This window comes from Leucopleurus acutus (assembly GCF_964270905.1).
Source record: "Leucopleurus acutus genome assembly, chromosome: 11".
In the NCBI taxonomy this organism is placed as follows: Eukaryota; Metazoa; Chordata; class Mammalia; order Artiodactyla; family Delphinidae; genus Leucopleurus; species Leucopleurus acutus.
Genome location: NC_139152.1, coordinates 92,347,347 through 92,374,510, shown reverse-complemented (window position 1 = coordinate 92,374,510; position 27,164 = coordinate 92,347,347). Strand labels below are relative to the sequence as shown.

Here is a 27,164-nt window from a genome sequence, read left to right as displayed (position 1 = left end):
AAGGCTACCCCATGGGATGGGAAGCTCATGAGTGTTGGGATCAAGGCCCAGCCCCTCTCTGAGCCTGTTTCCTCGGGATCTTGACGTACAGCTCACGGAGCGGTGGTGAGGGACGGTGGACGTGATGTTTAAACGTGCGGGGCAGCTTAAGCGTCCTGAGACGGGAGCTGTTCTCGTCAGCAGGGTTCTCCCTGCAGGAGCCTGCACTGGAGACCAGTTCTCCTGTGGGTACAAGTGGCCCGAGGCGGCCGTAAGAGCTCACATTTCCCACGTGTTCGCGCAGCTCATGGCTGAGAAGTTGCAGCTGCAGGAGCAGCTCCAGGCAGAAACGGAACTGTGTGCCGAGGCCGAGGAGCTCCGGGCCCGCCTGACCGCCAAGAAGCAGGAGCTCGAAGAGATCTGCCATGACCTGGAGGCCAGGGTGGAGGAGGAGGAAGACCGCTGCCAGCACCTGCAGGCTGAGAAGAGGAAGATGCAGCAGAACATCCAGGTGCCCAGAGGAGGGGCAGGGCCAGACCTCAGGCATGGGGCGGGGGGTGGGTTGCGTGGGGAGCAGGGGTGCCACGAGTGCCATGGGAGGACAGCCTTTGTCCCGGGGGCAGCCTTGGAGACGTGTTCTCTTTGGGGCTTTTTTTTTTTTTTTTTTTACGGCCGTGCCGCGCGGCTTGTGGGATCTTAGTTCCCTGACCCGGGATTGAACCCGGGCCCATCGGCAGTGAGAGCTCGGAGTCTGAACCACTGGAGCACCTGGGAATTCCCTGGGTGGTTATTTCTGACGTGTCAGATGCCTGTTAGCGCTGCCCCACTGAGCGTCAAAGCCAATTTAATTCCCCTCCTCCGTCCCGGCTCTGGCTGGTCTGAGGAGCAGAGGGCGGATGCTTGCTGGACGAGGCCCCTCGGAACACGTGACCCCGCGACTGGACTGGGGTTCTTGTCCCCGCACCCCGGTTTTAAATACATGACCGCACACGTGGGTGCCGGGCCGCGTCCAAGTTGCTCAGGCGTCGCCCCGGCTTCCCGTTAGGAACTGGAGGAACAGCTGGAGGAAGAGGAGAGCGCCCGGCAGAAGCTTCAGCTGGAGAAGGTGACCACTGAGGCCAAGCTGAAGAAGCTGGAGGAGGGCCAGATCATCCTGGAGGACCAGAACTGCAAGCTGGCCAAGGTGGGGCGGCAGCCCGGCAGCCGGGGCACGGGGGCGAGTGGCTGGGGCAGCGGCTCCAGGCTCAGGGCTGCAGCTGGGTCCCTGTCAGCGTCCGCCTGGCGACAGATAACAGCTGGGAATCAAGTTAGAGGAGAAGGAGGGACAAGGTCAGGATGCTGACCTCCATCTCCAGAGGATGGGGGTGGCCAGGTTGACAGGGCAGGGCGGCTGCCCGGGACCCTGTGATGTGGGGAGTTACGCTGGCTGTGTGGCCGCCACTGTGGGATTAGGACTCCACTGGTGGCCACACAGAGCAGAAAGTGAGAAGGGCAGGGGCACTTTGGGGGGTGAGGACGGGGGAGGTCGAAGGCATGCAGGAGGTGGCGTCATCCCGCCTGCCCTGAATTCCCTCGCTGACGCTCACTGTCACCTGGCGGCTCTTCTCACCTGAGCAGAAAGGGGTGACACAGGCCCAGCTATTGCAGGGGAGCTAGTGACCTTTCCGCATGACTCCTTTGATCTGGGAAATCCTAATGAACTTGACCAGGTGTTTAAGGCCCTGCCCCGCCATTCAGTCCTCAGTGTCTGGGTGAGCCGTGCCTTGAGGAGAGCTGACGTGTTCTGCGCTCAACTGACTTTAAGCTCTGACCCACCCTCGCCCCCCAGGAGAAGAAGCTGCTGGAAGACAGAATAGCCGAGTTCACCACCAACCTCACGGAAGAGGAGGAGAAATCTAAGAGCCTGGCCAAGCTCAAGAACAAGCACGAGGCGATGATCACCGACCTGGAGGGTAAGGGGGTGGCGGCAGCAATGGTCGGACTCGGGATCGCTCGAGTGTCCCCTGCTCGGGGGCCCAGCCTGGGCCTCGCCGCCAGGATCTGGAGTGCCGGCCGGGTCTCCCGCTCGCTGTGTGCGGGCGAGGCTGAGGTCTGTGGTATCCGGCCGCTGCCCTCGAGACATGGGGGTCAGCGCCCGCTCCCTGTGGAGTCTGGACCTCCAGGCACTGGTTGGGAGGGACGCTCCCCCAAGTGACGAGTGTTGAGAATGGAGCTCTGGCGTTTCTCTCGTGTCGCGCACCGTGCGTTTCCCAAGCTTCTGAGACTTCCTAGGAGCTTCTAGGTTTGACAGCGACTCTGCCACTTACTAGCTGTGTCATCTTGTACCTATTAATCTCCGTGAGCTTGAGTGTCTCTTACCTCTAAGGGGCCACAGCGAAAGGGTGAGTGTGAGGAATGAACTAAATAATGCGCATGGACATGCTGTGTGTGTTGTAAGATGCCGGGCAGGTATCGCGAGAGGCCGTTGCTTCACGTGGGGCTGGAAGACAAACCATGCCTCCGTCTCCCTGTGCCCTGGGATCCGTGGTGGCTGGGAGGTTGGCACAAGCCCAGGTCTGTGCTGTCTGGGGACCCCTTGTCCCCCTGCCCCTCGAGAGGAGTGGTACAGGGGGCAAGGGGAGCCCAGACCAACCGGGGGGGCTCTGAGCTCCAGCCAGAAACCACTGCTCCCTCTGGGGAGACGTGGGGCAGCCCGGTGCGCAGGGCAGCTGTCAGTGCCCAGTGGACGTAGGGCTGAAACCATCTGGGCTGGTCGCTAGGAGAATTTTCCCAGCTTGGTTTCTTGGCCCCTCCTGGGTGAAGGTGTTCAGACCATCAAGGGGAAGAGACGTCCTGACACAGAGATCTCTCCACCTGGGAATAGTCTGAAAGACTCCATCATCCAGGAGGTCCTGGGGCAGCAGGCCGGCTGGATTGGCAGACGTGAAAGTTTGACACTAACAAGTGTTGCCAAAGATGTAGAACAGTCAGAACACACACAGTCTGCCAGTGGGAGTATAAATTGGTAGACAGTTTCGGAGAACAGTCTGCCAGTGCCTAGTGAGGTTGAAGCTTTGCCTGCAACCCATCCCTCTTGTCCATGTGCGTTGGGAGTCATGGGCAAGAATGCTGACGGCATCGTGGCTCAGGAGGGCACACAGCTGTAGGCTGTGCCCATCCTACAAGTGCCCATCAGCTGTAGGATAGACAGGTAAGTTGCGGTGTGTTCACATGGTGGAATACACAGACAGAAGTCCAAATGGGTCGATTACAGTGGCACTTAAGTTGCTAAATCTCAAGATTTTAATGTTGAGCGACAAAGGTAAGATGAGGAATAAGAGTCGCCAGCCCTTACTGCGCACACTCCATGGGCAGGCATGGTTCCAGGTGCTTTCAGATACCAACACATTTGAGCCTCCCAGCAGCCTAAGGAAGTAGCTTGTCTTATAGCCTTACTACTCAGATGAGGCACAGAAAGTTAAGGACATCACCTAGGTGACGTCATAACAGGAGTCGTAAAGCCCATTGGACTCTGGTCCCGCTGTACCGTCTCCGTAGAATTCATATAGGACAGATCCCTACTGTAAGTTCAGATTCATGCAGGACTAAATGTTATAATTTTTAGGAGGCAGACATGGTGGAGCCTCACAGGGAAACGAGGGAACTGTAAACATGAACTTTGGGGGAATAGTTCCCTTGGTGGGAAGGGTCAGTGGGTGGGGTTGGAGAGACAAGGACTTGGAAGCTTATGGTGACGTTCTTTCCCTTCATCCAGGAGTTGGGTGTGAGTGTGAATCATGATCATTTAAACAGCACGGATGTTTTGTAACAAATATTTGGCATTTAATGTAAGATTTGAAGACAAAGACAGATCTGTAGCCACTGAGGGGTCTGTTCGCATCTCTCCATTCTTCCTTCTCAGAGCGCCTGCGAAGAGAGGAGAAGCAGCGTCAGGAGCTGGAGAAGACCCGCCGGAAGCTAGAAGGAGACTCCACGGACCTCAGTGACCAGATCGCCGAGCTGCAGGCTCAGATTGCTGAGCTCAAGATGCAGCTGGCCAAGAAAGAGGAGGAGCTCCAGGCTGCCCTGGCCAGGTGAGGGCCAGAGCATCAGCCAGCGCCCGCACTCTCAGCGTGCTCCCTGCTGTGGCTCTCGGTGCACCAGTGAACTGCGGGCACGCGCTCCGCTGTTGTCTTGGAAACCAATTAATGACAAAACATTTTCTATTCACTAAAAGTGCAGTCTAAGGCTTCTCTGTCATTTGTAATCCCCCCAAAATTCATCCACAACCCTAGTCATCCAATCATAGCAATTCTTTCCTTTCCTTTTTAAAATTTCATGGCTACAGGCATGCTTTTAAAAAATAGATTTTATTTTTCCAGGCATATTTAGATTCATAACAAAATTGAGCAGAAGTTACAGCGAATTCCCAAGTCCCCATGTGAACAGCCTCCCTCATTAGCAACCTCTCCCGCAAGAGTGATACATTTGTTACAATTCATGAATGTGCACTGACACATCATTATCACCCAAAGTCGGAGCACATTTGTATTTCTACTTAGTTGCTGTAATCATGGACTGTAGCATTTTATTTCCTTTCTTTTTTTTTCAGTTAACATTTCATTTTTTTTTAATGTTTAAAGGACTGAATCTTAATTTGGAAAATGAAACGATTCTTCTGTGAGGTTTTTGAATTCTCAAAGTGGAATAGCGCTAAGTCTTCTGGATGCGTCAGATGTTTTTGCTGAGAAGAGCTCCTAAGGGCCATGATTATGACTGCCAGAAGTGGCTTTGGCTGCACCTCTCTGAAGCCTTTTCTGCAGACTCTGCTCTCCGTAGGTGACAGTGACCTCATCCTGATGTTGTTGCTCTCTTTGGCAGAGTGGAAGAAGAAGCCGCCCAGAAGAACATGGCCCTAAAGAAGATCCGGGAGCTGGAATCTCAGATTTCTGAACTCCAAGAAGACCTGGAGTCTGAGCGTGCTGCTAGGAATAAAGCTGAGAAGCAGAAACGGGACCTCGGGGAAGAGCTGGAGGCTCTAAAAACAGAGTTGGAGGACACTCTGGACTCCACGGCTGCCCAGCAGGAGCTCAGGTGTGTCTTGGGACCGACCGCCCCAGTCGCTGAGGGATAGGGGTGGTGGTGCAGGGAAGGGGAGGCTGTGGCCTGGGAGGGATGGACCCCAAGTCTCTGCATACACACAGTGGCCTATTATCATGGAGCAGAGAGCTCGGAAGCTGATGGTTCCTCAGCAGCTTCTCCCTAGAGTAGAAGAACTTGGCTTGGAGTTGGGGTGAGGCAAGGGTGGGCTTTAAAGCTGAAAGGCTACAGAAGCCTCTACGAAGTGTGTCTGTGGGGAATTCCCTTGCAGTCCGGTGGTTAGGACGCTGCGCTTCCACTGCAGGGGGCACGAGTTCCATCCCTGGTTGGGAAGCGAAGATCCTGCATGCTGCGGCCAAATAAATTCATTAATTAATTTAATTAATCTGCTTATAACCCATTCCTGGCTCCTCGTATTTAGAATAAAATCCAATTCCTTACATAAAAGGCCTACAGTACATTTAAAAAAAAAAAAAAAAAAAGCGTGTCTGTGAGCCTGGGCTGTAGGATGGATGGCCATGGAGAGAGGCCAGCAGGCAGAAAGCTTCCTGGGGTGGCCAGTGCCCCTTGCCGGGTGCTCTCTGCTGCCACAGAAGAGCCCCAGGGCAGCACCGCTCCTGGATCCCTGGCCTCCCTCCTGAGGGCGTTTCTCTGTCCAGGTCCAAACGTGAACAGGAAGTGAACATCCTGAAGAAGACCCTTGAGGAGGAGGCAAAGACCCACGAGGCCCAGATCCAGGAGATGAGACAGAAGCACTCGCAGGCCGTGGAGGAGCTGGCAGAGCAGCTGGAGCAGACGAAGCGGGTGCGTGGGCCTCCCCAGGACTGGCTCCGTGAGGCTCTGCCACGGTCAGGGGGCCCTTACAGGGTCTAGGCTCCAGCCCCTCGTGGCTGTGTGACTTGGGGATGTAGGTCCCTCTGTGCCTCAGTTTCCCCATCTGTAAGGGAGGCTGATGATAGCCCGTCTCCTACAATTAATGTGAGAGTTGGAGTCAGTAACATGTGAGGCACTTGGACAGTAAGGGCTCGGTAAGTTGTTCAAGAATCATTTATTCTCATGATTATCTTGTTCATCAACCTGCCAGACCGGAACATTTCATGGAATTGGAGCGACTCTGAAACAGTTTCAGAGGGCCGTCGGGGTCCCCTTTTCTGAAGCCCGTCCCTTCTCTAGAACACCCCCACCAGGTGGTCAGTTGCAGTCTTCGTGGGAGAGCCCTGGGGATGTTGACCCCAGATGGTTTCTCGGCTGTGGCCGGGCAGTTCCTGAACAAGGCCAGTCCTGCATCCGGTAGCCTCCAGCTCACGGCCACTGTTGGTGGCAGCCCGAGAAGGCAGAGGCTCTTCTACACGGCAACCTGTACAAAATTTTCAGAAACCTGCCTTGTCTACCTGTCTACCTTCAATTTCCACCTGGTTCTGGGCAGGTTGAAGCCTTGCCTGGTCCTTTAGCTGTTTTCACCCAAAGTGACTTTGCATTCACGCTGGGTCCGGTTTACCCTTGAACTTGCCCGTGATGCTGTGGCCGGCTCGGTACGGACTAGATTGGGATTGTCGTGTTTATTCTGTAAACTCGGCTTTTATGTTGTTTGGAAGAACATCACTGTGTTACTTTGAACATCAAATTTTCAAGAGGCTTTTCTGGAAGCCTACCTACGAACAATTATAATTTCCATCATCCTATAATAACAGCTAAAATTTTAACATCTGCAATGATGGCATCTTGCCCTTGGACGCTCCCTGAAGCCGGTGCAGGAGGCCGGGCAGGGATGGTGTGAGAGCTGGGGGAGCCCACGTGCCGGGTGTCCGGCCCCAGCTGGGTGCTGAGTTCACATCAGGCCCAAGCCTTCCGAGTCTGGGACCCTTGCCAGCTCGTCATCCCCCAGACTTGCCCAGTGTCGTTTTTGCTGCAAAGGCAGCCGATTCTGGGTCTGGACCCGCCACATCTTCGATGATGTTAGAAAGACCAGCCTCACGTCACAGGTGCCCCCTTTCACGTCTTCGCTTTTCTCCCCGCTGCCAGGTGAAAGCCAACCTCGAGAAGGCCAAGCAGACCCTGGAGAATGAGCGAGGGGAGCTGGCCAATGAGGTGAAGGTGCTACTTCAGGGCAAGGGGGACTCCGAGCACAAGCGCAAGAAGGTGGAGGCCCAGCTTCAGGAGCTGCAGGTCAAGTTCACCGAGGGGGAGCGCGTGCGCACGGAGCTGGCCGACAAGGTCTCCAAGCTGCAGGTGAGGCCTCCGCCGGACCTCCTGGGTCCTGGCCCACATCACCAGGGCTCCCGCTCTTGTCTCTCTCTCTCTCTCTGTCTCTCTCTCTGTCTCTGCAACCTGGCTCAATCTGCGAGGCCTCTGGGGTTCAGCCTGTGACTCAGGTCCAGCATGGCCGAGAGAGCCGAGGTGGGGCCCAAGCAGTCGTGGTCGAGCTCACGGGGCTTTGTCTCCCATCCGTGCGCAGGTCGAGCTGGACAATGTGACGGGTCTTCTCACCCAGTCGGACAGCAAGTCCAGCAAGCTCACCAAGGACTTCTCCACTCTGGAGTCACAGCTGCAGGACACGCAGGTAAGGGCGGGACGGGTCCTGTGCCCGCATGGCATTAGCTACCAGGCTTCTGGGTCTTTGTCTCAGAGCGTCCTTCCCTGCGTCCGCGGCTCTCTGCGTCCTCCCCTGCATCCGCGGCTCTCTGCGTCCTGCCGGCTCCTTGCCAGGTCTCTGCTGGCTGCCCCCTGAATCCGAGGGACTGCTCCCCTCTTCCACCAAGGGTATGGGGACCACGAGGCCCCGATGCTGCGGGTCCTGAGCCCCTGCCCTCCTTGTTCTCGGAGTAGGAGCTCCTGCAGGAGGAGAACCGGCAGAAGCTGAGTCTGAGCACCAAGCTGAAGCAGGTGGAGGACGAGAAGAACTCCTTAAAGGAGCAGCTGGAGGAGGAGGAGGAGGCCAAGCGGAACCTCGAGAAGCAGATCGCCACCCTCCACGCCCAGGTCCGGAGCTGGCTCCCTGCAAGACACCCCTGGGAACTGTGGGCTGGAGCCTGCAGGCTGGGGAGCTTCTGGCAGGGCGCCCACCTGGACTCCAGGGCACAGCCCTGCCGCTGGGTCCACCCAGGCCTCCCCGAGCTGGACATCTTCCCCTGGGGGAGCTCCTGCCCTCCCCAGACCAGGGCTCATGCCTGGGGTCCCCAAGGAGAATTTAGGAACCCATGAGCTTGGGTGGAGGAGACGTACATCTTCATTTCACCAATCTCTAGCTGGCCTTCGGCGTTTTCTTCTGTTACAAATGTAGGCAACAAGCCGTGGCCCTAGCAGTGCCGGTGGCCTGTTCAGTAGAAACACCGGTCATCGTGTCCGAGCTGAGGGCAGGCTTTGGGAAGGTCATCGTGCTCCTAGCCACTCAGGAGCCTGCTCTCTGCTGTGCTGATAAAGAAGCACGATGGTTACCGAACCACAGTCTTAGAAAATACCCGACACCTGCACTTGTCTATGTTGGTTTCTTGGTAATCCTGCGTATTTTGCTTTATGCACGTTCAAACCTCGTTACGAGAAGGAGGTCAGAGTCTTCTCTAGACTCTGAAAGGGTCCGGGGCCAAAGATAGACCAAGGGCCCTCTTCCGGATCCTGTCTTAGGACTTAAACGTGCCAGAAGATCTGCACCAGGTCGGGGAGGGTACAGGGTACCTGGATGGCGGTAGGGAGTGTGGGCACGGTGGCAGCTGTGTGTCCAGATGCGAGGAGGGGGCTGCGAGACGGACGCCTGCAGGCAGGGGGCACTAGGCTGCTGCCTGGGGGAGGGGAGGAGGCTTCCCACTGTAGGCCTCCGTCTTGGTATGAGCGGCTGGTGCGGGTCACGACTGAGAGGCCTTGCCGAGCTGACCTGTGGTGTCCGCCCCCCCTGGGCTCTATGCGCTATGCCCTCTGCGGAAGCTCCATTCCCCTGGCCCCAGAGGGAGCGGGAAGTGGCTGGGGGAGCCGTCTCCATAACGGGGTTGGTACCCCATTCCTCCGCTGGCGGGTGGCAGGCCAGCTCCCAGCTGTCCCGGGTGTGGCCACGTTACCCGAGCAGGTGCCGTGCTGGGTGCCTCCTGACCCCTTGCTCCCGCCCAGGTCACCGACATGAGGAAGAAGGTGGAGGACGGCGTGGGATGCCTGGAGACAGCCGAGGAGGCCAAGAGGAAGCTCCAGAAGGACCTGGAGGGGCTGAGCCAGCGCTACGAGGAGAAGGTGGCTGCTTACGACAAGCTGGAGAAAACTAAGACGCGGCTGCAGCAGGAGCTGGACGACCTGCTCGTGGACCTGGACCACCAGCGGCAGAGCGTCTCCAACCTGGAGAAGAAGCAGAAGAAGTTCGACCAGGTGGGTGGTGTTGGTGCTGCCACCGCCTCATGTCCTCCCCTCTGCAGACACCCTGCCTCGGGCAGGGGCCTCTGTCCGTCAGCCCAGCCCGGGGTCACCGTCACCAGCTCGGGAGGGGGCCCTGAGGGGCAGGCGCTCAGAGGGCCCTCCCGGATTCCAGCTCGTTGAGGCGCCTGGAAAGAAAGCGCTCACGATAGGTTTGGGAGCAACTTTTCCCCTTTCTTGGTTTTTTATGTTTTTCGAATCTTCTCTAATTAGAATTTTTCTTTATACGTTCACAACTCTTGCTTACTCCAGGAGCTCTGAGGCGGCTTACCGAGACGCAGGCAGTGGGGTGGGATAGAAAAATGGAATCGTGCAGTCTAAAGCGTTTCCCATCTGTCCCATTTAAGAAATAAGTCCATGGAATAAAGAGGTGCTGAAGCAAAGGGAAGGGGGAGGGGGGAAAATAAGATGATACGGTCAGGGTGGGCCAGTGCAGGGAAAAGATGCCGCACGTCCTTGGAGGGGGGCCACAAGGGATTCGCGCCTCCGCGCAGCCAGATTTGCTTTTTTTTCAAGGTAAACACCAACCAGTCATTCAGGAAAACCAGGGGCTTTCCGGGTCCTGAGGGTGAAATATTTACTTCCTGTGGGTTCTCCCGGAAGGGGCACTGAGTGTCATAAAGAACCTCGGTTACTGAGTGATAAAAGTTACACAGACTCAATGGGTTGTGGCAGAGGCCACCTCCACCTCCGTCTGCTTATGAGGACACGCTGCACAGCACGTGTCACAATCGGAAGCAGCGGCTCGCTGCTCTCCTTGGTCCCCCTCCCCCAGTCCTGGCCCCTGGGACCCTCCTTCCCCAGGGAGTTCGGGCCCAGATGCTTTACCTGCCAGAGGCCAGCAGGCCCTGAGCTCTTTCTGAGAGCTGGTTGCTCGAGCCTCATGGTGACCTTCTGTCTCCCAGCTCCTGGCCGAGGAGAAGACCATCTCCGCCAAGTACGCGGAGGAGCGCGACCGGGCGGAGGCCGAGGCCCGGGAGAAGGAGACCAAGGCGCTGTCTCTGGCCCGGGCTCTGGAGGAGGCCGTGGAGCAGAAGGCGGAGCTGGAGCGGCTCAACAAGCAATTCCGCGCGGAGATGGAGGACCTCATGAGCTCCAAGGACGACGTCGGCAAGAGCGTGAGTCCCCGAGCCCACGGCCGGCACTGGGGCGGGGGTGGGGGGGGGAGGGAGATGGCCTCAGGACGCGAAGGATTAGGGGCTCACGGACACTGAGGCTGGGGACCTGGGGGCCTCGCGCCCCTCTGCTCCTGACCGCATCCCCTCGGCGGCAGGTCCACGAGCTGGAGAAGTCCAAGCGGGCCCTGGAGCAGCAGGTGGAGGAGATGAAGACCCAGCTCGAGGAGCTGGAGGACGAGCTGCAGGCCACCGAGGACGCCAAGCTGCGGCTGGAGGTGAACCTGCAGGCCATGAAGGCCCAGTTCGAGCGGGACCTGCAGGGCCGCGACGAGCAGAGCGAGGAGAAGAAGAAGCAGCTGGTCAGACAGGTGCGGACGGCCCTCCCGCTCCCCTGGGCAGAGGCGGGCAGGGAGCCCCGGGTTCTGGGGGCTCCTTTCTCCTTCCACCGGGACTGGGGGAGTCCCCTGATTACGCCCTCCACGTCCTCACATTCCAATCCTCGGCCTGGGGGTCAGTGACCCCCTCTACTAGGGTTTTATGGTCAGGAGTCCTCCCTGTCCCTGGACGCCCTGTGGACGCCACGGGACTGGACCGAGCCCACCCGGGCCGTGAGCTGAGGCAGGGTCTGTGGGTACGTCCGGTCTCCTGAGCCGTTGGCATCGCCCCAGGTGCGGGAGATGGAAACTGAGCTGGAGGATGAGAGGAAGCAGCGCTCGATGGCCGTGGCTGCTCGGAAGAAGCTGGAGATGGACCTGAAGGACCTGGAGGCCCACATCGACTCGGCCAACAAGAACCGGGACGAAGCCATCAAACAGCTGCGGAAGCTGCAGGTGAGCTCAGGCTGGACCCCACCAGATCCGGCCGCACATGGCAGCGCTGGGCTCAGCACGGGGCTGGGACACTAGTGGGGTGGCCGGTGAATGCTGGGAAGTGCCACGTTGCCCTCCCCGAGGTAGGTCTTGGGTGCCTTTAGCTCCATCTCCCAGATGGAGGCCCAGAAGCTGAGCAGAAACAAACTAGGCAGAAGCAAACTTGCAGTAAGATTGTTGTCTTTGAGTGAAACAAACAAGTGTAAACCTAGAAATGCGATGGCGTTATAGTCACTTAGTGGCAGATTTCTAGAATAAACCAGACGTGGCCCATCCCAGCCTTAACGGACAATGGTGGAAGTTTCCAAGCTGATGGTTCAGAGAAGCAGCTCGGAGCACAGGACACATACTTGGCCTCATCAGTAATGAAAGAATAATAAGTTTAAAAAACCAGCTCTGAGATGCCACATCATATCCAGCAAACCGGCAACAATAAGAACGAGTGTAAACGCTGGTGTTGGCGAGGTCGTAGGGCATAGGTGCTCTCATTGCAGTGGCCGCTCTACCTGGTACCACTTGGCCGTGCCCAGCAAGGGTTGTATCCTTTGGCCTGGGGAATCCCAATTTGGGATTTATCTCCAAAAGGAAAAAAAACACAACTATTTCCCAAGATCTTCAGAGTTAAAACGAATCACCAGTGAACAAAGGACACGTGACCGCGCCATGTTGCCGGGACTAACCTGGCAGGTGGCCGTTGACCTAGAGCAGTGGGGATGGCCCCAGAGCGCGGGATCCAAGTCAACAGGAGGTGGTAGAAAGTAAACAAAAAACAGCTGGACTAATACCCACCCGGGGACTAACGCTGCCGCGGGTGTGCTTTGTAGATCCTGACAGTTAAAAGCGTGTAAAGATGGTATAGAATAAAGGGAAGCGTTGTCTTTCCTCTTTTGCCCTTTTATAGCCATGTTGGTTGAATGTGGCCACAGGCTGAGGCCCAGCCGTCGGTCCCTGTCGGCAGGCACTCTGTGGGCACTGTGTGGGCACACGGGAGCGGTGGGACGGTGGCCCCAAGCCTCTCCTCCCTGCCCTCAGGCCCAGATGAAGGACTGCGTGCGGGAGCTGGAGGACACGCGCGCCTCGCGCGAGGAGATCCTGGCGCAGGCCAAGGAGAACGAGAAGAAGCTGAAGAGCATGGAGGCCGAGATGATCCAGCTGCAGGAGGTGGGCCGGGCCGGAGCAGGGCGCTCGGGGCCTCCACCCACCTGCCGGGGCCACCCGGGCAGACCTGGAAGAACGGGCCAAGCTCCAGCGATGGGCCGGTGTGGTTCTTGCTTTCTGAAAGAATTGCCCCTCGGGGTTTCATGAAGTAGCAAGGCTCCCTGGTGTGATTAGAACGTGTGTGTGAATTAACTCGTCACCTCCTGGGGCCGGCTCCCTCGCCACCACCTGCGGTGACTTCCTGCCTGGCGAGGAGGGGTCCCTCCCAGAGGCTTACGGCGCCTTGTCCCTCACACGAGGCAGGTCGGGAAAGCGTCCCCAGGCTCTAGGCAGCCTTCTGCCTTGATGATGCTGGCTACCCAGTTGCTCCTAGCTGGGCCAGACATCCAGGCTCTCCTCGTCTGCCCTGACCAGACCGGCTGTGCCCTCCTGCACACGTGGGTCTCTGGTGAGGCCGCCTCACCCTCAGGGTGAAGCCCTTGCCCCCACCGGCTTTCAGAGCCCCGCACTGTGGCCTTAACTCACGTCTTTTTGTCCTGTCGCCCCGGCTTCCTGTCTGCCTGGAAGGTAGAGGGACCAGCATCCCGTCAGGCCAGGATGATTTCCTGTTTATTGCAACATCCCTGGCACCTGGCTTCGTTTTTCTTTTATTTATTTATTTATTTTTATTTTTTTTTGGCTGCGTTGGGTCTTTGTGGCTGTGCGCAGGCGTTTCTCTAGTTGCGGCGAGCCGGGGCTACTCCTCCTTGCGGTGCGCGGGCTTCTCATTGCGGTGGCTTCTCTTGTTGCGGAGCATGGGCTCTAGGTGCGCGGGCTTCAATAGTTGCGGCGCGCGGACTCAGTAGTTGCGGCGCGCGGGCTCAGTAGTCGTGGCTCGCAGGCTCTTGAATGCAGGCTCAGTACCTGCGGCGCACGGGCTTAGCTGCTCCGCGGCATGTGGGATCCTCCCAGACCAGGACTCGAACCCATGTCCCCTGCATTGGCAGGCGGATTCTTAACCACTGCACCACCAGGGAAGCCCTGGCTTAGTTCTTAGCGCTTAGGTATGGGGGCTGTGTGATCATACGGCGCCTAAGCTGTGGCCTCAGAGGGGCTCCTGGGAACGGGCTTCGTGGAGGAGGCAGGCCTGGGAAGGGGTTTGGGAAGAGGGGGCCAGGGGCTCAGAGTGCCGGGAACAGAGGAGGGCTGTTGGCTGCGGGCGGCCCCGGCGGGTCACATTCGGGTTCCCGTGGCAGGACCTGGCAGCTGCCGAGCGTGCCAAGCGCCAGGCCCAGCAGGAGCGGGATGAGCTGGCCGACGAGATGGCCAACAGCAGCGGCAAAGGGTGAGCCGGCGCGAGCGCGAGCGGGTGCGGGGTTCCCCGCTCTGGTTCGGCCCCTCTCACCTCCCCCCCCCCCACTCCCCAGTGCCCTGGCGCTGGAGGAGAAGCGGCGCCTGGAGGCCCGCATCGCACAGCTGGAGGAGGAACTGGAGGAGGAGCAGGGCAACACGGAGCTGGTGAACGACAGGCTGAAGAAGGCCAACCTGCAGGTGAGCGGCGGGGCTCTCTGCGCACCAGGGCGCCCTCGGTGACGCGGGTGGGCCTCCCCAGTGGCAAAGGCAGAGGCGGCCGCCCCCTGATGCTTAGGGGACGATGTCCTGGTGCCTGCACTGGCTCCTTGGTTCCTCTCTCTCGGGCGCTGAGCTGCTTCTGGACCCTTTACGCTGGGCAGCTCCCTCTTGTGGGAAGGCCTAGTGATCAGGGGCCCTGCAGGGTCCAGCTGCCCCTCCTCTGCCCCCGGCCGGGATCCCCGCCTTCCTCAAGGTCACCAGCCCTTCTTCCCACAGATCGACCAGATCAACACCGACCTGAACCTGGAGCGCAGTCACGCCCAGAAGAACGAGAACGCGCGGCAGCAGCTGGAGCGCCAGAACAAGGAGCTCAAGGTCAAGCTGCAGGAGATGGAGGGCACTGTCAAGTCCAAGTACAAGGCCTCCATCACCGCCCTCGAGGCCAAGATCGCACAGCTGGAGGAGCAGCTGGACAACGAGACCAAGTGGGTGCCCCTCGCCCGTCACCTGGCACCGTCTGCCGGCTCCTCTGTGTGCCCGTCCCTGAGACTGTTTCCCCCCATCCTGACGGGGCCTTTTGCCGGGGCTTGTGGAGTTTGAATAGGACCCACAGCCCACTTCTAAAGTTGGGGAGCCTGATGACTCTGTGAGGGCTGAATCCGAGAGGTGGGGTTCCCACCCACCTGGGCAGCCCATCTGTGGGCTCAACAAGACGGAGACCTCTTTGGGGGTAATGGGGGTCGGTCTTCCTTTTTGCTAGCTTTTTCTTTGGCTGCACTGGGCAGCATGTGCGATCTTAGTTCCCTTGACCAGGGATCGAACCCGTGCCCCCTGCACTGGAAGTGCAGAGTCTTTAACCACTGGATCGCCAGGGAAGTCCTCTTTTTCCTCGCTTTATATGTGCTCTCTGAGATGTGTCAGTTCCCTTCCCTGAACCTCAGTTTCCTTATCTGTGAAATGGGGGTAATCCCAGTGCCTTCATAAGAGTGTTCAGTAAAGGCGGTCTACCTTAGCATCAGGGGAAGTACCAGTGAGGCCCGGGAATGGGTGGCCCGGCCTGTGCATTTGTCGGCCAGACCTTCCGAAAGAGGGTGCCCCCCTGAGCCTCTGTGTTCATGCCTTTCAGGGAGCGCCAGGCGGCTTCCAAGCAGGTGCGTCGGGCCGAGAAGAAGCTGAAGGATGTGTTGCTGCAGGTGGATGATGAGCGGAGAAGCGCCGAGCAGTACAAGGACCAGGTGTGTTGGCGGCGGAGCGGGGCCCTGCCCCTTGGCGGCTGAGGGCGGGGAGGGCCACAGGCATGTGGGGTCGTGACCGGGGCCCCTGGCCACGCGTCTCCGCAGGCGGACAAGGCGTCTACCCGCCTGAAGCAGCTCAAGCGGCAGCTGGAGGAGGCCGAGGAAGAGGCCCAGCGGGCTAATGCCTCCCGCCGGAAACTGCAGCGTGAGCTGGAGGATGCCACGGAGACCGCGGATGCCATGAACCGCGAGGTCAGCTCCCTCAAGAACAAGCTCAGGTGAGCCCCGCCGGCCCCACCCGCCCCTTCACAGGACCCTTTCTCCTTCAAAAAGTTAGTTTGTCCTGAAGAGCAGAATTTGGAACATGAGGCTCCTATAAACTCAGTCACCTTTCTCAGCTAGATGTCAACGAGCAGGTGCTTAATGACGCCGAGAAAGTGCCGGTCAGAGAGCCCTTCCTCGTTCTCCTTGCCTCCTGGGCTGTAGCCCGGCCTTTTTTTTTTCTTCTTAAACTTACTTATTTATTTATTTATGGCTGTGCCGGGTCTTTGTTGCTGTGTGCGGGCTTTCTCTAGTTGTGGTGCGCGGGCTTTTCATTGCGGTGGCTTCACTTGTTGCAGAGCACGGGCTCTAGGCACGTGGGCTCAGTAGTTGTGGCACGTGGACTCAGTAGTTGTGGCGCACGGGCTTAGTTACTCCGCAGCATGTGGGATCTTCCCGGACCAGGGATCGAACCCGTGTCCCCTACATGGGTAGGTGGATTCTCAACCACTGTGCCACCAGGGAGGTCCTAGCCCTGGCTTTTAAATGAACTCTCCGGGTGATTTCTTCCCGTCCTGCCTGAAGAGTCTGTTCCTGTCGCAGCGCTAAACCTGCTGAGAACGTTTTCAGGTTTTGTCAACTGGAAGTTGCTTGAGGCAACCGGCCGGTCCCTGGCGCAGCTTTAGGCGCCGGGTGAATACGGGCATCTTCTAGCTCTGAACTAATGGAAAGGGCTGCTTGGCAATTCTCAAAGGAACATCACATTCAGGCAGCATGAAATGGTTGAGGCAGAGGGTCGTCTTGGTCGAGATTCTCACTGCTTCCCTCCTTTTCCCAGGGATCGTTTTTTAAAGCATAAAAGCAACAAGAGCAGACAGTCTGGTCAGTGTGTGATACCGATTTTCTTAGCGGGGACTGGAAGGAGACGCTTGTCCTTGTGCACTGTACACAGTCATTGTGTGTCTCTTGGTTTCGCCTGTTTGGTACTAAGTGTGGTCAGAGGGTGGCATCTTGCAGGGGCAGCTTCATCTGCTCTTTTGCCTCCCCGCTTTGAATCAGCCCCCATTACCTGACGGATTTTTGTTAGTGTTTTGGGTGAAAGTGGGAAGCTTCAGGCCGGGGGGGCAGGAGCGGACAGCCCTCCTGTCCCCGCTGGAGGCTGTGTCCCCGGAGGCCCCCCTCCCGCCGTTGCTTCTCCCCGTGGGATGTCAGGAGCCAGTTTCCTCTAAAGATCACTTTGAAACACATGAGCTGTACTGCGGCCGCCTGGCCAGCACTGCTGACCGCTGCCTCTGCCCCCAGGCGTGGGGACCTGCCGTTCGTCGTGCCCCGCCGAATGGCCCGGAAGGGTGCCGGCGACTGCTCGGACGAGGAGGTGGACGGCAAAGCCGACGCGGCTGAGGCCAAAGCTGCCGAGTAACAACCTCTTCTTCTGCCCGAGACGGACGACAGCACCGACTCCACTTCCCCTTCCCAGCCCCTGCAGCACCCCTCCTCCCTCCTGGGACTGCTGTGACCGTGACCCCACCTCGTCCCCCCAGGCCAGGGGACCTCAGGCCTCACCTCCCCGCCCATCCCGCCAGGCCTCCTTGAAGGGCTTCCGGCTTCCTCTGCTGCAGCCTGCTCCCCTCCCACCCCCCACCCCCCGCCCCCCGGAATCTAATACCAAAGAGTCAGGGTCCTGGGCCCTGGCCCGGGAACAGAGCGACCAGCAGTATCCCCCCCACCCCTTCCCTTGCCGAAAAGCACAAGATGGTGAGGTGAGGAGGGCGGGCCTCCGGGGATGGGCAAGAGAGTTTTCTACGAATCTATTTTTCTTCAGACTAAGGAGTTTTGCTAGCCCGACGCCCCAGAAGAGTTGTCACCTTCCCCCGCCTCCGCCACCCTCTCCCTTCTTTGCTGTTGGCAATCACACGCGGTGACCTCACACCCTCTGCCCCAGCGGCTCCCCACTCCCGTGGGCTCTGGGTGGTCCGGCATGAGCAGGCCCAGGGGGTCCACTTCTGTGCAGGGCACGGGAAGCTGGCGCGGGGAAGGAGGGGCGTTCCTCCCCACCCCTGCCGGGCAGCGCCACCACCACCTTCCTGATTCTGAAATGTCTCAAGTGCAATGATGACCCCTTTCCCTCCTTTGCCGAGGGCAGCCCACCCCTGCTGCAGCAGGGCTTCTGGGCTGAGAAGACAGGGCCCAGGGGCCAAGCTGGAGAGGCCAGCAGTGGCCTCTCCCAACACTCTTGGGGACCAAATATATTTAATGGTTAAGGGACGTGTCCCGAGCCTGACAGCCAGAGCAGTGGAAAGGGCCAGGTGATCTCGAACCTACTCCAGGACTGGGGCCCGAGGGTAGCTGACCTGCACCGTTGACTCAGTATAATTCAAGACTCTGCCATCTGCACAGATATTTTTAAAAGAAAAAAAAAGTTGTCTTTTCTCCCTCTAACTGTAATAAATGGTAAAATTCCAAGTCTTTATCACTGCCTTTCCTTTGGAACCACGTCTAGAAGAGAGTAGCTTGTCCTACACTGGTCTACACTGGTGGCTGATCCCTGTATTCCTAACTGTTCTGTATATGCTGCATTTAGACTTACTTATGGCAAAAAAGGCATTTTTTTTTTTTAAGGAAACAAACTCTCAAGAAATCATGAAGATATATAAAAGCTACATATGCCTAAAAAGCTCTGAATTCAGGTCCCAGTTGCTGTCACAAAGGAGTGAACAGAACTCCCACCCCTGCCCTTTTTTTATATAATGGAAGTGCCTTAGCATGGTTGCAGCCGCCACCACTACAGTGAGCTGGTTTACAGATGTTTTCCACTGAGCATCACAATAAAGACAACCTTGTGCTATGAGCCATGTGTCTGGGGGTGTCTCTGCGCCGGAGCAGGTGGCCTAGAAGGGACTGTACCTGGGCCACTGAGAAGGGACTGTACCTGGGCCACCTAGAAGGGACTGTACCTGGGCCACCTAGAAGGAACTGTACCTGGGCCACCTAGAAGGGACTGTACCTGGGCCACCTAGAAGGGACTGTACCTGGGCCACCTAGAAGCAACTGTACCTGGGCCACCTAGAAGGGACTGTACCTGGGCCACCTGGAAGGGACTGTGCTTTGCTTCTGCAGCAGGCACCTACTTTGTGCAATTTCTGGAAGCTTCCAGGAATGCAGCTCTGCTGGGGCACAGGCTCCAGTAGGGAGTGACCGTCACGCAGAAAGGCAGGCAGGCTGGCCAGATTCAAGGATGCTAAGAGTGTCTCATAAATCTTGGTTCCTTTCAGTTACTGAGTACCTACTATGTGATGGACACTGAGCTGGCCTGGGGGATAGAGATACAAGGCCCAGGCGCTGACTTCCAGAAGCTTTCTTAGTCATCAGACGATGCAAAGCCTGCCCTATGGAGGTTCATCCCAGGTACCATAGAAGGGGGAATGAGGGAGTCGGTGCCGAGGCCTGTGGGTACTGGGGCAGGGGCTCTTCACAGGACCGTCAGAGCCTTTGTTCCTTCCTTCTTCATGCTTTGAACAAAGGCTGAGCATAGACCAGGCCCCTTGCCAAGCGCTGGGAGTGCGAGGGCAGGGGAGACAGATGTCCCTGCAGTTGCAGGCAGGAGGGGGGGCAGGCAAAGACTCTCCTTAGAGAAGGGGTTTGGTGCCCACTTGATCCAAGGTGTGGACTCAGGCAGCAGGTCTGCATGCGGGCCCTCGGGGCCACTGTGTGGCTGGTCCGATTGCTAAGGAGAGCTGCAGGCTCCTGGACAGGGCACCCACCAGGCCTCCAGCAGCCGACCCATCCAGCCTCCAAGCAGGTGCACTTTCAGGCCCTGGGAAGGGAGCTGCAGGAGGTGATGGGAGAGGCGGGTGGGCGCCAGCGCTGGAGCCTGGGGTGCCACTTCCCTTAGAGACTCTGGGCGGGGGGCCTTCCTCGCCGCTCCCAGCTTGCGGTGTCTCCAGCCTTCCTTGGCTCGTGGCCACATCCCTCCGATCTCTGCCTCTGTCTGTTCGTGGCCTTCTCCCCCTACGCTGCTGTCTCTCTGTGTGTCTCTTATAAGGATGCTAGTCGTTGGATTTAGTGCCCACTTAGAGAATCATTGTTGATCTCAAGATGTTTAACTTAAAGGATTTCCAAACACCCTTTTCCACATAAGGTCACATTCACAGGTTGCAGAGATTAGGTCACGGACATACATTTTTTTTGGGGGGAAGCATCCATTGAACCCACTACAGGACCCAACAAATATCGGTTCTCCCCCCGTAAGGTCCTCTGGCTTGACGGTTCACCTTGTGCAGGGGAAGTACTGGACCAGGTGCCAGCCTCTGCCCACCAAGGGGGTGTAGTCCCCAGGGTTGCCTGACCACCCATCATGCATGAGCATGAGAGCCCAGGGGCTACTGATTCCAAAGTCCCCTGTGGAAGGGAGGGGTCTTTGCTCCGTCTCCAGCTGTCCACGTGCTCTCTGTGGAGGCTAAAGCTTGCTAATGCCCCTCCTCCTCCCAGCCTCTCTCTCATTACTCTTGGTCATCCCTCCTCACTGCTGGGCCCTAAGGTGGACCGTTCACCCTGGTCCCAGCATGTTCTCACCTCTTCACTTGCTTCCACTGTGCTGTCAACTTCCCCACTGGTCTTCGACTGGTGGCATTAGAGACCTCCTCATCCCTAATTCTGACCAGTTGCTTATTTTTCCAAACAATTCCAAATCTTCCACCCAGACTATGGTTATGAACACAAAAGCTGGCTTCTGCACATGGCCGGCCAGTGTCTGGCACAGTGGTTCTGTGCTGAGAACGTTAATCCTATGTGGTCAGTGCCAGGTCATTGCACAGGGCCATGTATAGGCAAGTGAAACTAGACTAATCACAAAGGAAGAGGGTAGAACTTATCACCTAGATTCCATCTTATTTCTCCTGGGGACCCCAGTGGGCTTTGCCAGTGACACCACTTTGACTTTTGGTATTGGAAGAGTCAGGGGTTTTTTTTGGGTTTTTTTGCAGTCCGCGGGCTTCTCACTGTTGTGGCCTCTACTGTTGTGGAGCACAGGCTCCGGACACGCAGGCTCAGCGGCCATGGCTCACGGGCCCAGCCGCTCCGCGGCATGTGGGATCTTCCCGGACCAGGGCACGAACCCGCGTCCCCTGCATCGGTGGACTCTCAACCACTGCGCCACCAGGGAAGCCCGGAAGAGTCAGTTTTTTAAAATAAGTTTATCAGTTAAATCTTGATTACTAATGGAAATGAAAGGGCGGGCATATGGATAATTAAAAATCGACGAACCGATGGAAGGGAGACAAAGTGGTGAAATAGAACGACCTTGAGCTCACTTCTCCTCATGAGCACACCAAAAATCACAACTAACTGCTGAACAACTATCAATAAAAAAGACTGCGATTGGGCTTCCCTGGTGGCGCAGTGGTTGAGAGTCCACCTGCCGATGCAGGGGACACGGGTTCATGCCCCGGTCCGGGAAGATCCTGAACATGAACTCTGGCTGGAGGCAGACATCTTGGGTCCTTGGCCCCGAGACCTGGCCTCACCCCAGTGCTGGGATGCCTTAGGCCAAACAGCAAACAGGGCAGGAATACAGAACCACCTTGTCTTTAGACGGGCTACCTAAGGAATTCCTGAGCCCACAGCCCTCTCTAGACACACCCCTTGATACAGCCCTGCTCACCAGAGGTCCAAGACCCAGCTCCACTCACCAGTGGGCAGGTACCAGCCCCTCCCACCAGGAAGCCTGCACAAGGATCTAGACCAGCCTCACCCACCCAGGGGCAGACACCAGAAGCAAGAAACTACAGTCCTGCAGCCTGTGGAACTGAGTGCACATACACACTCGGAACCTACCCTAGGACCAGCTGGTTCCTGGCCCTTGGGTGATGAGAGGGGAGTATACTGCTGGGACACAGAGGGCATCCCCTATAGAGGGCCACTTCTCCAAGGTCAAGAACCATAACTCACCCACTACATACATAAAAATATAAACAGAAATTTAAACAAAATGAGACAGCAAAGAAATATCTTCCAGATGAAGGAAGAAGATAAAATCCCAGAAGAACTAAGTGACGTGGAGATAGGCAATCTACCCAAGAAAGAGTTCAGAGTGATGATCATATAGATGATCCAAGAACTTGGGAAAAGAATGGATGAGCAGCGAGAAGTTACAAGGAATTTTTAGGAATGATAAAGAACAACCAGAGTTGAAGAATACAATAACTGAAATGAAAAATACACTAGAAGGAATCAATAGCAGAATAAATGAGGCAAAAGAATGAATCGGTAATCTGGAAGACAGAGTGGTAGAAATCACTGCTGTGGAACAGAATAAAGGAAAAAGGATGAAAAGAAATGAGGACCGTTTAAGAGACCTCTGGGACAATGTCAGAGGCACCAACACTTGCATTAGAGGGGTCCCAGAAGGAGAAGAGAGGGAAAGGGCCTCAGAAAATATTTGACGAGATAATAGCTGAAAACTTCCCTAACATGGGAAAGAAAAGAGTCACCCAAGTTCAGGAAGTGCATAGAGTCCCATACAGGGTTAACCCAGGGAGGAAAACGCTGAGACATGTAGTAATCAAATTGACAAAAATGAAAGACAAAATATTAAAAGCAACAAGGGAAAAGCAACAAATAATATACAAGGGAATCCTCATAAGACTATCAGCTGATTTTTCAGCAGAAACTCTGCAGGCCAGATGGGAGTGGCACAATATATTTAAAGTGATGAAAGGGAAAAACCTACAACCAAGAATACTCTTCCTAGCAAGACTCTCGTTTGGATTTGATGGAGAAATAAAAAGCTTTACAGATGAGCAAAAGCTAAAAGAATTCAGCACCAACAATCCATCTTTACAACAAATGCTAAAGGAACTTTTCTAAGGGAAGAGAAAAGGCCACAACTAGAAACAAGAAAATTATGAATGGAAAAGTTCACCAGTAAAGGCAAACATATATTAAAGGTAGGAAATCATTCACATACAAATATGATATCAAAGCCAGTAATCGTGATAGGAGGAGAGTACAAATGCAGGATATTTAAAATGCATTTGAAATTAAGAGCTCAGCAACTTAAAATGATTTTATGCTATACCAAAACCTCAGGGTAACGACAAACCAAAAATCTATAATAGATATGCACACAAAAAAGGAATCCAAACACAACACTAAAGATAGTTATCAAATCCTAAGAGAACAAAAGAGGGAAGAGGAAAAGAAAGACCTATAAAAACAAATCCAAAACAATTAACAAAATGGCAATGAGAACATACATATTGATAGTTACCTTAAATGTAAACAGATTAATTGCTCCAACCAATAGACATAGACTGGCTGAATGGATACAAAAACAAGACCCATATATATGCTGTCTAAAAGAGACCCACTTCAGATCTAGAGACATACAGACTGAAAATGAGGGGATGGAAGAAGGTATTCCATGCAAATGGAAATCAAAAGAAAGCTGGAGTAGCAATACTTATATCAGACAAAATAGACTTTATTTTATTTTTTTAAATTTTATTTATTTATTTATTGGCTGTGTCGGGTTTTAGTTGTGGCACATGGGATCTTCGTTGCAGCATGTGGGATATTTTGTTGTGGTGCATGGGCTCTTTGTTGTGGCACACAGGCTTCTCTCTAGTTGTGGCACGCGGGCTTAGTTGCACTGCGGCATGTGGGCTCTTAGTTTCTCAACCAGGGATCGAACCCACATCCCCTGCATTGGAAGGCAGATACTTAACCACTGGACCACCAGGGAAGTCCCAAAATAGACTTTAAAATAAAGACTGTTACAAGAGACAAAGAAGGACACTACATATGATCAAGGGATCAATGCAAGAAGAAGATATAACAATGGTAAATTTATATGCACCCAAGATAGCAGCACCTCAATACATAAGGCAAATGTTATCAGACATAAAAGGAGACATTGACAGTAACACAGTAATAGTGGGGGACTTTGAGTCCCCAGTTATGCCAATGGACAGATCATCCAGTGACAGAAAATTCATAAGGAAACACAGGCCTTAAATGACACATTAGTCCAGACGGACTTAACTGATATTTATAGAGCATTCCATCTGAAAGCAGCAGAATACACATTCTTTTTTTTTTTTTTTTTTTTTTTTTTGCTGTACGTGGGTCTCTCACTGTTGCGGCCTCTCCCGCTGTGGAGCACAGGCTCCAGACATGCCGGCCCAGCAGCCACGGTTCATGGGCCCAGCCACTCTGCGGCACGTGGGATCCTCCCAGACCGGGGCATGAACCCGTGTCCCCTGCATCGGCAGGCGGACTCTCAACCACTGCGCCACCAGGGAAGCCCAGAACACACATTCTTTTCAGGTGTTCATGCAACTTTCTCCAGGATAGATCACATGCTGTGTCACAAAGCAAGCCTTGGTAAATTTTAGAAAACTGAAATCATATCAAGCATCTTTTCCAACCACAATGCTGTGATATTAGAAATCAACTACAAGAAATAAACTGCAAAAAACACAAACATCTGGAAGCTAAACAATATGCTATTAAACGACCAATGGATCATTGAGGAAATCAAAAAATACCTAGAGACAAATGAAAGTGAAAACACAATGATCCAAAACCTAAGGACACAGCAAAACAGTTCTCAGAGGGAAGTTTATAGCAATACAAATTTACCTCAGGAAACAAGAGACGTCTTAAATAAATAACCTTACACCTAAAGCAGCTACAGAGAGAAGAACAAACAAAACTCAAAGTTAGTAAAAGGAAAGAAATCATAAAGATCGGAGCAGAAATAAATGAAATAGATACTAAAAAAACAATAGAAAAGTTCAGTGAAACTAAAACCTGGTTCTTGGAAAAGGTAAAGAAAATTGATAACCCTTTAGCCAGACTCATCAAGAAAAAAAGGGAGATCAATCAAATCAAAATCAAATTAATAAAGTCAGAAACGAAAAAGGAGAAGTTACAACCAACACCACAGAAATACAAAGGACCATAAGAGACTACTACAAGCAACTATATGCCAATAAAATGGACAACCAAGAAGAAATGGACAGTTCTTAGAAAGGTATAATCTCCCAAGACTGAACTGGGAAGAAATAGAAAATATGAACAGACCAATTACGAGAACTGAAATTGAATCACTAATTTAAAAATTCCCAACAAACAAAAGTCCAGGACTAGATGGCTTCACAGGTAAATTCTACCAAACATTTAGAGGCACCATAACACCTATCCTTCTGAAACTATTCCAAAAAATTGCAGAGGAAGGAACACTTCCAAACTCACTTTATGAGGCTACCATCATCCTGGAAGCAGACAAAGATAGCACCAAAAAAGAAAATTACAGGTCAATATCACTGATGAACATAGATGCAAAAATCCTCAACAAAAGACTAGCAAATCCAATGATACATTAGAAGGATCATACACCATGATCAAGTGGGATTTATCCCAGGCATGCAAGGATTTTTCAATATCCTTGCATTGAAAAATCAATCAGTGTGCTATACCACATCAACAAATTGAAGAGTAAAAACCATATGATCATCTCAATAGATGCAGGAAAATCTTTCGATAAAATTCAACATCCATGTATGATAAAAACTCTTCAGAAAGTGGGCATAAAGGGAAGCTACCTCAACATAATAAAGGCCATATATGACAAACCCACAGCTAACATCATACTCAATGGTAAAAAGCTGAAAGCGTTTCCTCTAAGATCCAGTCTTAAATGTAAGACCGATACTAGAAAAGTTCTAGATGAAAACATAGGCAGAACAACTCAGACATAAATTGCAGCAATATTTTTTGGTTCTGTCTCCTAGAGTAAAGGAAATAAAAACAAAAATAAACAAATGGGACATAATTAAACTTAAAAGATTTTGCACAGCAAAGGAAACCATAAATAAAACAAAAAGACAACCTACAAAATGGGAGAAAATATTTGCAAACGATGGGACCAACAAGGGATTAATTTCCAAAATGTACAAGCAGCTAATACAACTCAATATAAAAAAAAACAAAGAACACAATCAAAAAATGGGCAGAGGATCTAGACATTTCTCCAAAGAAGAAATACAGATGGCCAACAGGCACATGAAAAGATGCTCAATGTCACTAATCATCAGAGAAATCAAATCAAAACTACAATGAGGTATCACCTCACATCAGTCAGAATGTCTATCATCAAAAAATCTACAAATAATAAATGCTTGAGGGGGTGTGGAGGTAAAGGAACCCTCCTACACAGTTGGTGGAAATGTAAATTGGTGCAGCCACTATGGAGAACAATATGGAGGTTCCTTAAAAAACTACAAATAGAGTTACCGTATGATCCTGCAATACCCCTCCTGGGCATATATCTGGAGAAAACTCTAATTTGAAAAGATACATGCACCCCAGTGTTCATTGCAGCACTATTTACAACAGCCAAGACATGGAAGCAACCTAGATGTCCATCGACAGATGAATGGATAAAGATGTGGTATTTATATATGCAATGGAGTATTACTCAGCCATGAAAAAGAATGAAATAATGCCATTTGCATTATTTCATGGATAGACCTAGAGATTATCATACTAAGTGAAGTAAGCCAGACAGAGAAAGAGAAATATCATACGATATCACTTGTATGTGGAATCTAAAAAAAAAAGAGAGAGAGATACAAATGAACTTATTTACAAACCAGAAAGTCTCACAGACATAGAAAACAAATTTACAATTACCAAAGGGGGAGGGGTGTGGAGGGATAAATTAGGAGTTTGGGATTAGCAGATACACACTACTATACATAAAAGACATAAACAACAAGGTCTTACTGTATAGCACAGGGAACTATATTCAATATCTTGTAATAAACTATAATAGAAAAGAAAAAAAGAGAATTTCTGGATGTGCTTGGGGGAGGGTAGGCAGCGGCTTTCCCAAGAGTCTGTTACAAGTCAGGGCCCCAGGGGGACTCTTCCCCATGGCTTGTGGGGAGCTGACCACTTCCCCCCACCGGGCCCAGCCAGCTTCCTCCAAATTCTATGGCTGGGCCGTTACCCATCAGGCCATCAGTGGCCATGACGGTGATGTTTATTGGTCAATTCGATGTGGTGCTGGCCCCAGGCCTTAAGCCTCACAGCACAGACGCAAGGAAAACCCAAAAGAAAATCTGCCACGTGTGGGAAATTCAAGTGTTTCCTCGGGGCCTCGTCTGCCTGGTCTCAGGAGGTTTCTGCCTGTCTGTTGGCCTTTGTCTAAGCCTCTCTGACTTTTTCTCACACCTCTTTCTACTTCGTCTCTAACGTGCTCTCCCTCTCCTGCTTCTCTGACTCTTTTCTCCTGCCTCTTCCTCTCTGCATCTCATGCTCTCCAATCTTCTGTCACCCTCTGTCTCTGGTTCTCGCCTCTGCCTCTTTCTCTTTCTCTCGCAACCCCCTCTGCCTCCCTTCCCCTTTGCCTCCCTTCCCCTTTGCCCTGTCCTTCCTCTTCTCCATGCCTGCCTTCCTCTCTCTCCCCTTCTCCTCTTCCTCCCTCCTTCCTCCCCCATCCCTGCCCCCTCTCCCCA

General features: G+C 53.9%; 1 protein-coding gene across 1 annotated transcript in view; it reads left to right on the top strand.

Annotated features, from left to right (window-relative positions):
• Positions 1 to 18,105, top strand: part of MYH9 (myosin heavy chain 9) — a 91,859-nt gene extending 73,754 nt beyond the window's left edge. Inside the window, exons 22-41 of the mRNA XM_082849444.1 lie at positions 284 to 490; positions 1,025 to 1,162; positions 1,808 to 1,931; positions 3,881 to 4,052; positions 4,840 to 5,052; positions 5,718 to 5,862; positions 7,081 to 7,287; positions 7,514 to 7,618; positions 7,885 to 8,037; positions 9,157 to 9,405; positions 10,356 to 10,568; positions 10,724 to 10,936; positions 11,237 to 11,398; positions 12,470 to 12,598; positions 13,831 to 13,919; positions 14,002 to 14,125; positions 14,423 to 14,631; positions 15,273 to 15,381; positions 15,487 to 15,659; positions 16,945 to 18,105. Of these exons, the coding sequence (XP_082705570.1) occupies positions 284 to 490; positions 1,025 to 1,162; positions 1,808 to 1,931; positions 3,881 to 4,052; positions 4,840 to 5,052; positions 5,718 to 5,862; positions 7,081 to 7,287; positions 7,514 to 7,618; positions 7,885 to 8,037; positions 9,157 to 9,405; positions 10,356 to 10,568; positions 10,724 to 10,936; positions 11,237 to 11,398; positions 12,470 to 12,598; positions 13,831 to 13,919; positions 14,002 to 14,125; positions 14,423 to 14,631; positions 15,273 to 15,381; positions 15,487 to 15,659; positions 16,945 to 17,062 (3,252 nt within the window). The 3' untranslated portion in view covers positions 17,063 to 18,105. The remainder of the gene's footprint in view (positions 1 to 283; positions 491 to 1,024; positions 1,163 to 1,807; positions 1,932 to 3,880; positions 4,053 to 4,839; positions 5,053 to 5,717; positions 5,863 to 7,080; positions 7,288 to 7,513; positions 7,619 to 7,884; positions 8,038 to 9,156; positions 9,406 to 10,355; positions 10,569 to 10,723; positions 10,937 to 11,236; positions 11,399 to 12,469; positions 12,599 to 13,830; positions 13,920 to 14,001; positions 14,126 to 14,422; positions 14,632 to 15,272; positions 15,382 to 15,486; positions 15,660 to 16,944) is intronic.
• The last annotated feature ends 9,059 nt before the right edge of the window (positions 18,106 to 27,164 follow it).